The 13,260-nt window shown below is 46.5% G+C and overlaps 1 protein-coding gene across 1 annotated transcript in view; it reads left to right on the forward strand.

The window, feature by feature from the left end:
- Positions 1-13,260, forward strand: part of LOC144134117 (uncharacterized) — a 38,758-nt gene that overhangs the window by 6,254 nt on the left and 19,244 nt on the right. Inside the window, exons 3-6 of the mRNA XM_077667095.1 lie at positions 907-1,049; positions 2,542-2,777; positions 3,862-3,955; positions 6,416-6,576. Coding sequence (XP_077523221.1) covers positions 907-1,049; positions 2,542-2,777; positions 3,862-3,955; positions 6,416-6,576 — 634 coding nt within the window. The remainder of the gene's footprint in view (positions 1-906; positions 1,050-2,541; positions 2,778-3,861; positions 3,956-6,415; positions 6,577-13,260) is intronic.

A 13,260-nucleotide genomic window follows, 5' to 3' on the forward strand; every position in this document is an offset into this window, starting at 1 on the left:
CGGCAGCTCAGTGGCTTTGGTGTTCACCTGCTGATCACAGTGGCCTGGGTTCGGCTCCGGCTGCAGTGGGTGTATAAATTAGTCATCAGTCCTCTACTATGGCTTCCCTCAAAGCAAATATGTCGCTTCGGGATAACTCCACATGTCACATTTCCTGTTATTGTTTCCTGGATAACAACGCCCAAAGCCCAATGCAAAGAAAAATTTGTCTTCTCCCTGTCTCTCCTCTTTTATTTTTCTTGATCTTTTGTGTATCTCAAACACTCCGCAGGATTAACTAGAACAGATATAGTTATAATGAACCAAAAAAAATGAGCGGGTCCTAAATAAAAGGTGCACGTCCCAATTAAAAGTAGCCAAGAGGGCTCAACTCAAGCAGTTGTTCGATATGAAACGAGGTAACCTGTCTGTAATGAAGACTCGTTCAATCGGAATAACGTGAACAGAGTTTTTAGGCGGTTGCTTCATCATGAACTAATTACGCGCGCAACCTGTACACATTTCTTATTGTGTAAACAGTTTGTGCATATCACCTCGCCTCCATCCTTATTCCTGCCCCTCACCTCTTTCATTTCATTTCTCCATTCTGCCTGCTATCCTTTATTTCCGCTGCCCCAGCGCAGGTGCTTCAGTATCGATGGGAGGTGCAGGGACTAGCAAATATCTTATCCTTCCTTTTTATTGTTATTTTAATAAACCAGTACTACTTTGAGGTGGAATCCCAAATTAAGGGTTTAGCTTCTGTGTTGGCCTTGACGAGGAATTTTGGTTACCTGCAATTATTGTAACACTTCGCCTCTACCCAAATTTGAATTCTGGAGTTTAGCAGCTCAAGAGCCGCGACCACTTACCCACGATGGCGGGATCACTATGCGTATTATCGGACGGGGCATACTTTATTCTCAGGTGGAGGAGCGTGGACTGGTTCCGCACCTGTAGCGCCGCTTGCAACGACCGGAGGGGCTGCTCCGCAGCAGACCGGGTTGATTGAGGACTACCTGGACTACGAACATGGCCCACAGCTGCTGCACAGCCTGGACAGCGAAGTGGTAAACGCTGCGCTTAAAGCGTCACTGAAAACAAACTAAACTTGGCCCTTAGTTATATACATTACCGAGTTATGATGAGAAAGTGAGTAAACCGTGTTATGATCTGAAAGACAGTGAGGACAGACAAAAGAAGTTTTAGAGGCACACTGAAGATGAAGTCAACCTATTTTTGTTCTTAACAAATCCTATGCCACTTTCCGGGTATGCCCGCGCATTCGTTGCCAACGAAATTGGATTTAATTTTTTTTTCTGCCACTCTGTTCCAACTGCTAATCTTTGAGACTGGTCAAGTCAAAACTGGAATTGACTCTAGGATCACTGTTCTGGAACTGAATGTAGTAGAAAATCAGCCTCAAGAATTTGCTAAAAAAATATGTCTTAATGCACCGCAGTTTGCTTACATGAACGGCCGGTGGTGAGGGCGCCTGTATTTCGGCTAAGCACGTTGAAGCTTGTAAGAGCTCTGGTTTAAATAAAAATGGCGTCTGTATAGTAAGGACGTGGGAAATGGCGACTCTGTGAAATGTATTTCTTATGCATACTTTTAATCAAGTTACAAAACGTTTAGAGCTCGACCTCCGTGCCATGGGCGCTCCACATCGCGCAGAGCGACGTCCAGCGGCAGCGTCTGGTTCTAGATAGCGCATGTGTGATGCTCAGACGACACTCAAAGATTCGTATTCTCGAACCATGCGCTGCCACTAGACGTCGCTCTGCGCGCAGCGGAGCGCAGACGGCACGGCGTAGCTTCTTACTGTACACTAGAGGGAAAGTGCTTAAGTGCTTAGTGCGCGCAAAGTAGTTTGTCATAGAAAAGCGGGGGCTCAGTCAAGTTTCTTACGGCACGAACATAGCCTATGCGCAGACAGGGAGCGTCCCGCAATAACAGACTACACCAATAAAACGTTTTCGTTTTTCTCAATGCAAGAACGGAAGCTTCGAAAGTGCAGTATTTTAAGCGCTAACAATTTTTTTGAAATAATGTTCGCTTTGAAAAGAGTGTCTGTCAACGCAAAAATATTATTTTCAAAGGTGTGCTATATTTGCCGGCACGGAGAGAAAGCCCTCTCTCGCCATGAGCAATTCGGTTATCGTTTACGCCTATATGCCGTTCTGCCCACTTACGGTATTGTGCAATAAACATATCTTTTAGAGTACATGTTTACTGTAAAACTACGCTTTCTTGCAGCGTATAATTTCCGAAAATTTTTATTTCTGTAGTAGTTATGTTTAAGGGCGAGGCCAAGTGCACTACGCTGTCTTCCCGACATTCCTACGGTGAATGAAGCGCTCTGTAAGAAACTCGTTCAGACCGTGGCACCAGCTTTACTGTAGGTAATATTTAAAAACTCTATGTGGAATGGATTTCGAGTGCTCTAGACAGTATGTGGAAGAGTGTACAACGGCAATCGGCCTGTCGCTGTCGAATGCATCGAGCCCCACTATAAACCTTGGCAGAGATGAAAATCCGTTCACCTTATACGCCTCGCAGAGCATTTATGATACCTCCCGGCGGCGTCGCAAGCGTCGCACCTGTGCGGGCCTCCTGGGCAGGTGCGTGCTCTTGTTAATCCTGGTCATGGTGCCCTGCACGCTGCTGTTCCTCACCTTCCGCCTGGGGCAGCTCCTGTACAAGAACACGCCGCAATACAACGTCGCCCAGACGACGACGACCAACGCTACTACCAACGCAGCAACAGCCGCTGACACCACCACCGTCCCCAAGGAGTAGGCAGTTTATTGCCTAATTCCGTAGTATGACTATGTTTTCGATTAGCCCCACCTGTATGACAATAGAGCCTACCTGCACAACAGTAGACGCCTCGGATAAATAGTTAATTTTCTTTATCACGTTTCACGTTGCCCGAATAATAGCATCTTTGTTTATCTGTGAAACGAGAATTGGTGGTTTCTGAGGAACGTAAATGGTACAATAATTACCTCACATCTCGCTGGACACTTCAAGCGTGCCGTGAGGAAAAGGAGGAAGGTGGGAGTGAAAGAAGAAAGATAGAGAGAGGGCCGTAGTGGAGAGCTTAATAATAATTTTGACCACGCGGGGATCTTTAACGTGCGCTGACATCGCTCAGCACACGGGCGCCTTTTGAGATACGCCTCCGTCAAAACGTGGCCGCGGCAGTCCGGTTCGAGCTCGGGTGCTCCGGCTGTAACCACTATAACCACTTATCCACCTCGGCTGGTTAACTAGGGTGAGTTGCTCAAGTTGCGCATTACTTCTTCGCTTGTTGATGCTACACTGTGACACTAACCACGTGGACATATTTACCTCATTACGTGCACCCCCATCGACTTGTGGTTCTAGGATCGGCGCTCTCTATAACAATGCGGGGCCCGGCTGCCGTTTGAACCTCTCTCTGTCTGCTGGTATGTTGAGGGGCACCGTCGGGTGCTCTTTCGAGTAATAGGAGATCTCACTTCATACGTATCACTTCTGACACCATTAGCAATACGGCAAAACCTTAAAAACCTATGAGAAACACAGGTGACGATGTATTTCATCTATTATGCACCGCTGTCCCAATAATCGAACATGCTGAAATATAAAACAGATTTAATGAACCTAAAGCAACACTGAATATGGCACAGTTTCATCACTTAACCACTTCTCATTAAGCCGGATATTTACTTTACCGAGAAAGCTTCAACACCGCTGTAACACCGATAACGTTTGTTTGAGTGGTCATTCGGGCTTGTTGGTAATTAGTTGATACCTGACAATTGTCGAAAGCTACTTTAGCGCCTGGAACGAATACACTCGCCACTAAACCTCATTTTCGTTCCGTGATCGCAGATCGCAGACCACGGCCTCAGCTTCTACGACTACCTCGGTTTCTACAATTGCCGCCACAACGACGCCTAGTGCCACCACCATTTTTCCTCCTATGGTAATGATGTTTACTGCCTCAATTGCTTCAATTCGCCTAAGCTGAAAAAGCCTTTGGGTTCAGAGCCAAACCTCTTGACATAATAAAAAAGCTAGAAACATTACGTCCTGAGAAATCTTACCGCGCACTGCCTTGTGATATTGTTGTCACGCCAAGAAGAACAATTAAAATAAAGACACCACTATCCAACGCTTCTGAATCGCATCAGTCTTGTAGACATTTAAACACAGTTGGTTTTTAATAGCTAGTAGGCGTTACAATTCGTGTTCGGGACTTAGCAAAGGTAGAATCACTCCCAACCATCGGCCGCAGCGCGCATGAGCTATCACTTCAGATGAAGGCAGAGGTACTGATTACGTGGTAAGTGCCGTTACAGAAATAAGATGGCGATTGCAGCCGTGTAATTACGAAGGATCAGCGCCAGTTGGTCCACTTTGCGCTCTTGCAGTTCTACGCTTTGCTTAAGAAAAATTTTTCTGCCCATAAAAAGAGGATAAACGATTTAAAACCGATTTTGGGGTGCCTTGTGTTCTTGCATGCTCTTCAACTTCTTTAAAAAGATAAAAATCAAAAGCAATATCCAAGACTGCATCATCAGATGCATCTTTGCTTTTACTGTGAACGTAGAGGACTAGCTCACATCGGGCGAATTGGACTGCTGCATAATGTTCCGATCATCACAGTTCACATATGTGCTCATACATTCCATTGGTTATTCTAGAACAGAGGTGGTGTCGTACCCAATGAAGTGCAAACTGAGGGGCGACTATTGCTGGAACCGTGGTGATAGACACAAGAGTTATGCATGTTGATCCTAACGCATGCCAAATATGAACATGATAAACCATGCAAACGATGCATTCAGTTATGGGCATTGCGCACATTTTTAGCATATTTAGAGATGTATTGAAAATAACACATACACAGCCAGCTTTTGTACCGCAGTCTTTCATGAAGACTAAAATCAGGTGGAACAAATTCACTCCTCATCTATTGCATTGGCTAGCTACGTTTTCGTGAGAATGGAAATGCCTGGATTGTGTGAATGCAGTAGTGCCTCCAGCTCAGTATTCTTGTTTCCTACACTTCTAAAGTAAAAACAATCAATTTTAGTGAGCGATGGTTTACACTGCGTAGTCAAGTTCGATTCTTTCCATTCAGTCGATAACGGCAACCACTCTCCTCATACCGTTTGTACATGACGTCAACCCCGTTTAACATTTACAGAATCTTAACTTTCACGCGTTTTGAATTTTCTTTCACTGAACTTATCCATAAGTATTTGACTGTTTCGCGCACCCTTTAAAAACATCTCGCATACAAAAGGATCGCTATTCCATTATTCATAAAAAACTTTCTGTATAGGTGTTTTATCACGACGGTTCATAATTTTTAAGACATCTTTCGATCAAGTCCATGATATCTTTTGATACTTGTGATATTTCCGCTCATTTTATGGTTGAATGTTTCTTCTTTTCGGCTGACTTATGTTGTGACCTAATATTTCTATTGTGCTGACACAGTTAACGTGTTCGTTCACAGGTGCCTCCTTAGCACCTCGCATCAAAAGCTCCACCTTCTTCGCGTCCTTCATATCGGAATCAGCGCGTCGGAAGACGCGATTCATTTCTTCTCCGTATGCAGTTATTTTACGCCCTCAATGAAAGAAACAACACCATGGCGGCAATTGTAACAAGAGTGCTCGGTGGTCGACAAAGTGCGGAATTTCTGGCGCTCTCTGATGTGCTCTTTCAAACCTGCGAAGAACTTCCCAAGATAAGGCGCGGTAAACGTCTACGAGAATCTCAAACAACTTTGAACAAACTGCGCGGCTAGAAACATTCCAAATAAATCTGGTAGCATCTCCCGTTAAAAACAAAGCGATGAAGCCGCGTTTCGGCGACTTCGATCATTTGTAAATATACATGACAAAGCTTCGCCACAAATTCACAAATTAAGCGCGGCCGAGTGCAGTGGGCATTAAGTCCTTCGACGGCTACCGAGCTAGCTTGATTTTGTCGCCGCCGCCGAGTTGTTCCTTTCTTTATGCGCGCAAGTCAGGAAAATTACCCGTATTCCCTGTGCGCCTCAGTACTGGACTAGCGCCACCTTAACGTGACAATGCCATACCATACAACACCAAACCATCCTACAAAGCTACGCCACGCAACACCATGCCGCTCCGCACCACGCCGCACCGCGCCGCATCGCATCGAGCCACATTGCACCACAACACACCACTCATCGGAATCTACCGCACGACATACAGAACATACTAAACCGTACCATACCATTAGAGCTTCCCTGGGTATCCAGCAAGGAGGCTAGTCTGCCCTAACCTGACTTTTGCGGGAATTTTGTTTTCCTTTGTCTTGAGTGCTAACCTGGACTGTCCCTGCAATGTCTTGCCGCGGCAAGTCTGTGCCTCCCGCCATGTCACGTCTAATGCTCATACTGCAGGAGGAGCTCTACGACGACACCTCGGACAGGGACCCGAGTTGCGCAGAGCCGGTGTACACCGCGGGCGCAAACCTGACAGATGTGGTCGACTTCAGCAGCCGCAGTTACACCAACCGGACCGCCACCCAGTACCGGAAGCTGCTCTGCGTCCTGGACAGCAAGTACGTAGGCGACAATATTGCTGCTTCATTCTCGTCCATTTAAAGAATAAAGAAGCACCATTGTAAACAACATTTCGATCTGAGAGCGGCCGCTGTGAGCGGGAGTGGTTGGAATGAATACCATCACTTTTGATTTCAGTTCACTTGATCGTACACTCTAGCACCCAGTGACATAGTGGATGCACAGTTCAGTATTTAAAGCCACCTAAGTCAACATCTCTGCCCTAAGGCGATGTTGAGAATTGTAGCTTCACAGAGCATGGGCGCAATACGCAGGTGGTGTCCTATCTTCAGGTATTTGCAGAAAGAGTTGCTTCGCCAGTAGATGCCGGCAGTACAAATTAGCACAGTGCCGCTACATGACGGTCTCGTGAGCCGTGCAGTTTCTTGTTCGAATGAAAATCCATATTTGCTGCTGTAGTCACGTAGTCACCCATGAAGTCATTGCAAGTACCGTAATTTTCACCAAATAGTGGGTGTACTGAGTATGTTTGAACGATAAATTTTTACTCTGCCTGGACTACAGTGATGCATATTCTTCGTACACAATAATTTAGTTTTAAGCTCGCCTTATATAATTTGCCGTGCCTAATCTAATCCTCACAATCACGTGTTATTTAATGGCCATACTTGCGCTGTTTACGACTTCATCACACTACTTGCGGTTACGGGGTCGGCAAGCTATATCTCCACTTGAATAATACCACGCGTGTTCTCTCTACAACCGAAGTAAAAAATTATAGACGGCAAACAAGAATCATGCGGGGGTGCATGATTTAGCATTAGGTACCCCACTTTCCTACTGATTTTTGAGGGTGGAGTGGAATCACAGAAACCAACTTAATTTAATGATGATGATTATGGATTTTTATGGCGCAAGGACATCTGTGGCCAAACAGCGCCATGCAACAAGGTATTTTTGATTGCTCAAGGTGGGTTCAAAGACCCCTTTCCCAAGCATTTCACCCTGAATACGCCGTGCACCAGACCAGGGGAAAGCTTGTACCGATTGTATCACCGGTGGGTACACGGCGCGGCACTGGGGATCGAGCCCCGCACCTCCTGCATGCGAGGCAGATGCTCAACCACTTGGCCACCGCTGCGGTGCCCAACTTAATTTAATGCTTAGTTCAAGAAATCATTTTGCTATTTCTTCTTTCCAAATAAGTTGTGCGCTATATCCAATATCTAGTAATCTATTTTGGTTTAAACTCAAGGTTACCACCACCGCTTTTCGTCCGACAAATGACAACTTGTGTAGTTGACTCACACTTGTGTGAAGAGCGAAGAACAGAAGGAACGAGCGCAGCCCCCCGCTGACAGTGACCGCTTTCCTCCTGTCAACCCCTCCTCTCTCCATTTCTGGGATTGTCCGCCACGTTCCATTCGTAGCGATAGCTACATTACGGTAGCATTTCGAGCCTCCAGCGTGGCGGCGACGCCATCCCGTGCCTGCGCCGTCACGCTGTCACGTGGTTGGTCACGTGGCGCGGAGCAGCTGCCAGCGGCGCGGCGCCGTGGCTGATCAAGTGGTTGGTCACGTCACCAGCCACTTGATGCGGAGCAGCTGCTGCTGCCGGCGACGCTGAGCGCAGGTGAAACAGAGCTGCCATAGCTGTGCGCATGCGCCGTCTCAAGTGGGACGAAGATGAAGAAGGAACACCCAGCGATACGGAGCAGCGAAAGACTGACTTTGCAATTCAAATGAGCAATTTCCCCTCGGCGAGCACAATCTATCGCGTCACTCGGTGTTTAACCAGAGGTAAATCACCACCGATTTTTTTTCTACCCTAAGTACCACACACCGCTTCTCTGATTGGCCGGTCCGTTCCCTCCTGTCCTGTGAGCTCTCCCACGATGTCTGATTGGCCACTCTTCACCCTCCCACATTCTCTATATTCCAGCCAGCGAAGTCATTCAACACCAGATGGACAAATTTTGCGAATGCGGCAGAAGCAATCCTGACGCCTGAGTTCATGAGGCATTCGCGTAGCCTTTTTGGTATCACAAGCGGTCAATGCAATGCGCTGGTATGTATTTCGCCTCACGGACGGAAAGATTGTGAAGTCAGTACTATGGACATCTGCTTTAGAGGAAAAAAATGCCGGATGTCAACAGTAACCGAAACAAAGGAGCATAGAGGGTGTCTCTTTAAATTCCGTAGTTATTATCAATTGGAGAATAATAAAAAGAGAAAAAACAATTATATTCCAGTGGGATCAGTGCTCGTGGTCATGGGTTAGGTCTCCACCGGTGGCATGCAGTTTTTTCTTCTGCTTTTAACAGTTTTGCACTGATATAAACTACAAATTTTAAAAACAAAGGACAACCCCTATGGCTCTTGGTTACGGTGACTGCTGGCTTCAGTCATTTATGTCATAACGAGCACTTCTTTCCATATGCTCTTCTCTGCGGCTTTCGAGGAAGTAAATTAGAGAGGATTACATTGAATCGATCCCTTTTTTGGTATACAAATTGTACCGCTTTGTTTTCTGCTACAACTTGGATACTGCTGGTCATGACAGGTTCTCATGTTGCATAATTAGTAGTAGCGATTGAAAAGGAAGGCAATCTCAAAGAAATCGGAGCGAAAAAATTGATCTTTCGGACGCCTTGTGCATTCGCAGACAACACCCGCTGTCTGCGCGCCGTAAACGCGTGGTGCGAACACTCTATGGAAAATTTTATTTTCAGCAATAACCGAGCAGTGCAGACTGTACAGCGGGTGCGGAATAAATTACGCTGCACGAACTTCAGCAGTCTGTTTACTTTTGCCACAAACCCGCCACTAATACTAATACTGCTCCGTTGCGCAGCATCTTGCCTTGTCTTTATTAAGTTGTTTTAGTGTACAGCGCTCGTGTTTGTCACATTCCCTTGTAGCGGCAAAATGTCTGGAAAATTGTTGCCATGAACATAATACATTTAATAATATACTTATGTATCTGTGTTTAGTAAATGCATCAAACGGACACTGAGCACGAGTTGAAGTTGGCCTGCATCGACAGACTTCGGCATGCTAAGCATAGAAAGACCACCCTCACCAAACACGTGCATTTTTATTTCGTGGATTTCTTTTCTTTCTAAATTCTATAAACGCCCCAAAGAAGAATTTTATGAACTATAACGATAAAGATAATAGATAATTATCAACATTTTCACACCGCAGATGAAAGCTGACGGAGACGACGATGTGCAACGCTCAGCGCGAGAGTGTGTTGCTGTTTAACACGAGGCTCGATCGTCAGCGGCGGTAGCCTAGCTGGTGCTCTTGTTCACTGGCCAGGTTTCGAATCCCAGCCGGGGTTATTTATCTGATTTACTTTTCCTACACATTCCAGTTGGCAAAAAACAGAAATATCGCAAGATAATTGGTACAAACGCAGAAACATCGTAAGATCTTGATCGCGTTTACCCGTCGGAATACTGCTTGTGCACTAAAAAAGCGGCAGGTGTTTAACGTAGTCACTCGGTTTAACGTAGTAAAGGGGACACATAAACTGCGCCCTAAGGGTATGATGCTATACCTTTCGTGCGTTAACGGCCATATATGCAGAATTGATCAATCTCTACTTAACATTCATAGTTCGCTGTGTGTCCACATACCAACCCTGACGCCGTGGTGCAGCGGTTAAGCGTTGCACTGCTGGCTCGCGGCGGGAGGTCCTGTAACCGGTGTGGATTATGTGACCCATGTTGCCATTCCCGAGGAAGCTGTCGTCACCGCTATTTGCCACCTGTCACGGTGACCAGTTTGCTCGCAATATGTTAGGCAGGATGTGCTGAGGGCTCAAGGTTACGTGACCTGCGTGGTTAGACGCCCTCCTCTGCACGAGACGAAACGCAGAAGAAATGACATGATTCTCGCATGTGCTCGCGGTTGATACGTCTAGTGTAGTGCTTTCACTCCAAAAGCAAAACGCAGGTGTCGCCATCATCGGCCGCTTTCGCAACTAAACTGCATGGCTTGACAGAATTCTCAGCGCGCATCCCAGGCCTTATGCTACACCGCAATTCCTTTAAAATCGGCGGCAAACAGCCAAGCAGCACAGGTAAGCGGCGCCATATTACGCACATATAACGCCAGATATTGCGCGGACTACTTGTGCTGCTTGGGCACAGTTTTTGGACGTTAAAATCGTTAGCTTGAATCCAATGCCGAAAAAAATTGTAAATTAAATTTCTCCACTTAAAACGCCTCTTTTTTGCTTGCTGAAAATCATTAACTTAGCTATAAAAAGCGAAGGAATTATTTTTATTGAGAACAATACATGAACGGAATTGTCCTTACTCTCCGTTTAAAGTGAATTCAGACAAGAGGACCGGATCGCGCTTGGACCACAGGTCTGAATGTAACATCAAAATGGGTCCGGGACTGATGTTCCGCATTCACATTAACGCCACGCACCACAGCGAGCTATCTGCGCGTCCACTACGTATTGCCATGCTCGCAGCGCTAGCGAGGCTTAATTTGCTGAACGAAAGCGTCGTCTCGCTGCACTGGCTTTGGCGCTTGTAGCATTACAGGGCGAAGCCATTTGTTTAATACGATGTAATGGTGTCCAGGACTCGCAGTGCAAGGAGCTGTCAAACATATCTAGGTGAAAACAAGCGCCAGTGACTAAGGCCAACGTGCGTTACAAACGTGATCAATCTGCCACTGAGTGGCTTTGCAGTTCTGAGTGCATTCGCAGTTGAGAATAAACAACAAAATTTTATCACAGACACTGAAATCTGCTTATGTGTGGGAATGCGAAAGCTGTAAATGTACAACTGCACAAGGTAGATGCATAAATTTCGGTGCCGCATCAAAATATCTTACAATATCCTTCGAATTTCGTGCCATAGACAGCGGACGGCGGCGTTCGTGCTGGCGGGAAGTATAATGCTTCCACATTAAAAAAAGACTCGGTTTTGCAGCACACACGTCAAACGAGAAACAAAGAAAACTTGAAACGCGTTCACGCACAAATCACGCAGCGGCAGAAACACAGTGCTAGACGAGCACCGTAATTCCATCGACTAGAGCGTGCCAAAGCGAAGATTGAGCACGGAGTACAAAATCGGCTTCATTCCGGGCAGCTAGCCAGCGAGCGACCGCACGTTAACACACCAAGTACAGATCCCACTGAAACATAGGCTAAACAAACTCGGTGCGCCTCCAAGCGAGCGGACTTAGATAGGAGCCGGTGTTTTCAATTCGGTCGGCGACCCGGCGCCAGCGGACTCTGCGAAGGCCCCTCAGGTTCACTGAGATTAGAGGCGTTTGCGTCACGTGGTAGTGGTCCGCGCGGACAACCCGCGATCCGGTCCGCTCGTCTTAACACACCAGTGACAGTGTTCATAGCTGCTCTTTCCTTTCTTCATGCTAAATGTTTTCTTCCACATTCTCGCAAAAAAGAAAACATTAGGGCACAGGGGCCCAGTGCAATGCTGCCCAACCAATGGAAAAGTTGGCATGAGGAAGAGACAACACGTTTCATTAAGAGTCATGAAATTTCCTCGGCTTTACATCACACTCACCAGCATTCCATAGCGTGTGTACTATCATATTTGCCGCTCCAGCAGACATCAGCACCACAATTCTTCCAAGTATTAAAATATGCACCTGTTTCCCCTGAGCCGCCTGCAGAGCGCTGCAAAAGACGCGCTACAGCTCCTATTTGCGATTGAATTATGTAAGCTATCAAAGTACAGCGCCACAGCGTGTTTTGGGGGTTGGTTTACTCAACGATCGGACGAAGTTGAATTATGCACATTGTGACAGGAATCATCTCAATCTCTACCCCAAAGTTGGAAACACAGCTGTTTACCAATCGACCGTAGGTCACGGGGTCGAATAAAAATAGGGTGTGGGCGCATTTCATTTCATGCCTTTTTGTTTCTGGCAGTGCGTATACGACTTAACTCTACATGGCGTGGTCAAGCAATGTGCGCTCAGTTATGAAGTGCGGACCGCGGGCCGGTGCGGCCAAGTTGGCCCAACGATGCTCTTGTACTGTGCATTCTTCTCTTCGTCCCTCGTCGTTTTTGCGCGGTTGCAATATGCACTCCATCGCTCTTTAATTGTGCACGTCAGAGAAGAATATCAGGTTAAGGTAAGAGAGCGGGCTGCCTCTATTTTTTTAATTGCCGTTCGCGTGGCATACACGCCTCATTTACACTAAAACGCATTCGGTGCAATATATTGTAAACTAACAGTGGATTCATGTCTTCATTGAAATGTACCTGACTTAAGAGGACCTTTTAACGTAATAAACTAAACTTGAACTCAAGTTTCAAGCTGTTGTTCAATAAACTCTTTTTAAACTCGGAACTAAAAACTCCCTTCAATCAAGTGCAGTCACCTGCACTCGCATGTAGTGGCCGTGCTCATTTACAAACTAGTCTTTGTCGTCTGAAGCGATGGGGAACCCAGTATTACTGTTGACGAGACAGCGTCAAGGGCCGCGTGTCGCAGAAAAGCCAGCTCCGCCGTCGTTCGCAATGTGCGAACAATCAATGAAATATCCCCAGGGAAGCAACCTAGGGACCACCTAGCAGGTGGGCCGCCTAGATCACGTCACCCTGTGAAGCCATCCCAGCTTGCCCACCGGACTGTGAGCTAACAGCCCACCGTGAAAAGTGGCACTTCAATAAATGATTCGTCGCGGGAGGTTGCTCGTGAAGAGTAACCTGGTTGTC

This window comes from Amblyomma americanum, chromosome 5 (assembly GCF_052857255.1).
Source record: "Amblyomma americanum isolate KBUSLIRL-KWMA chromosome 5, ASM5285725v1, whole genome shotgun sequence".
Lineage (NCBI taxonomy): Eukaryota > Metazoa > Arthropoda > Arachnida > Ixodida > Ixodidae > Amblyomma > Amblyomma americanum.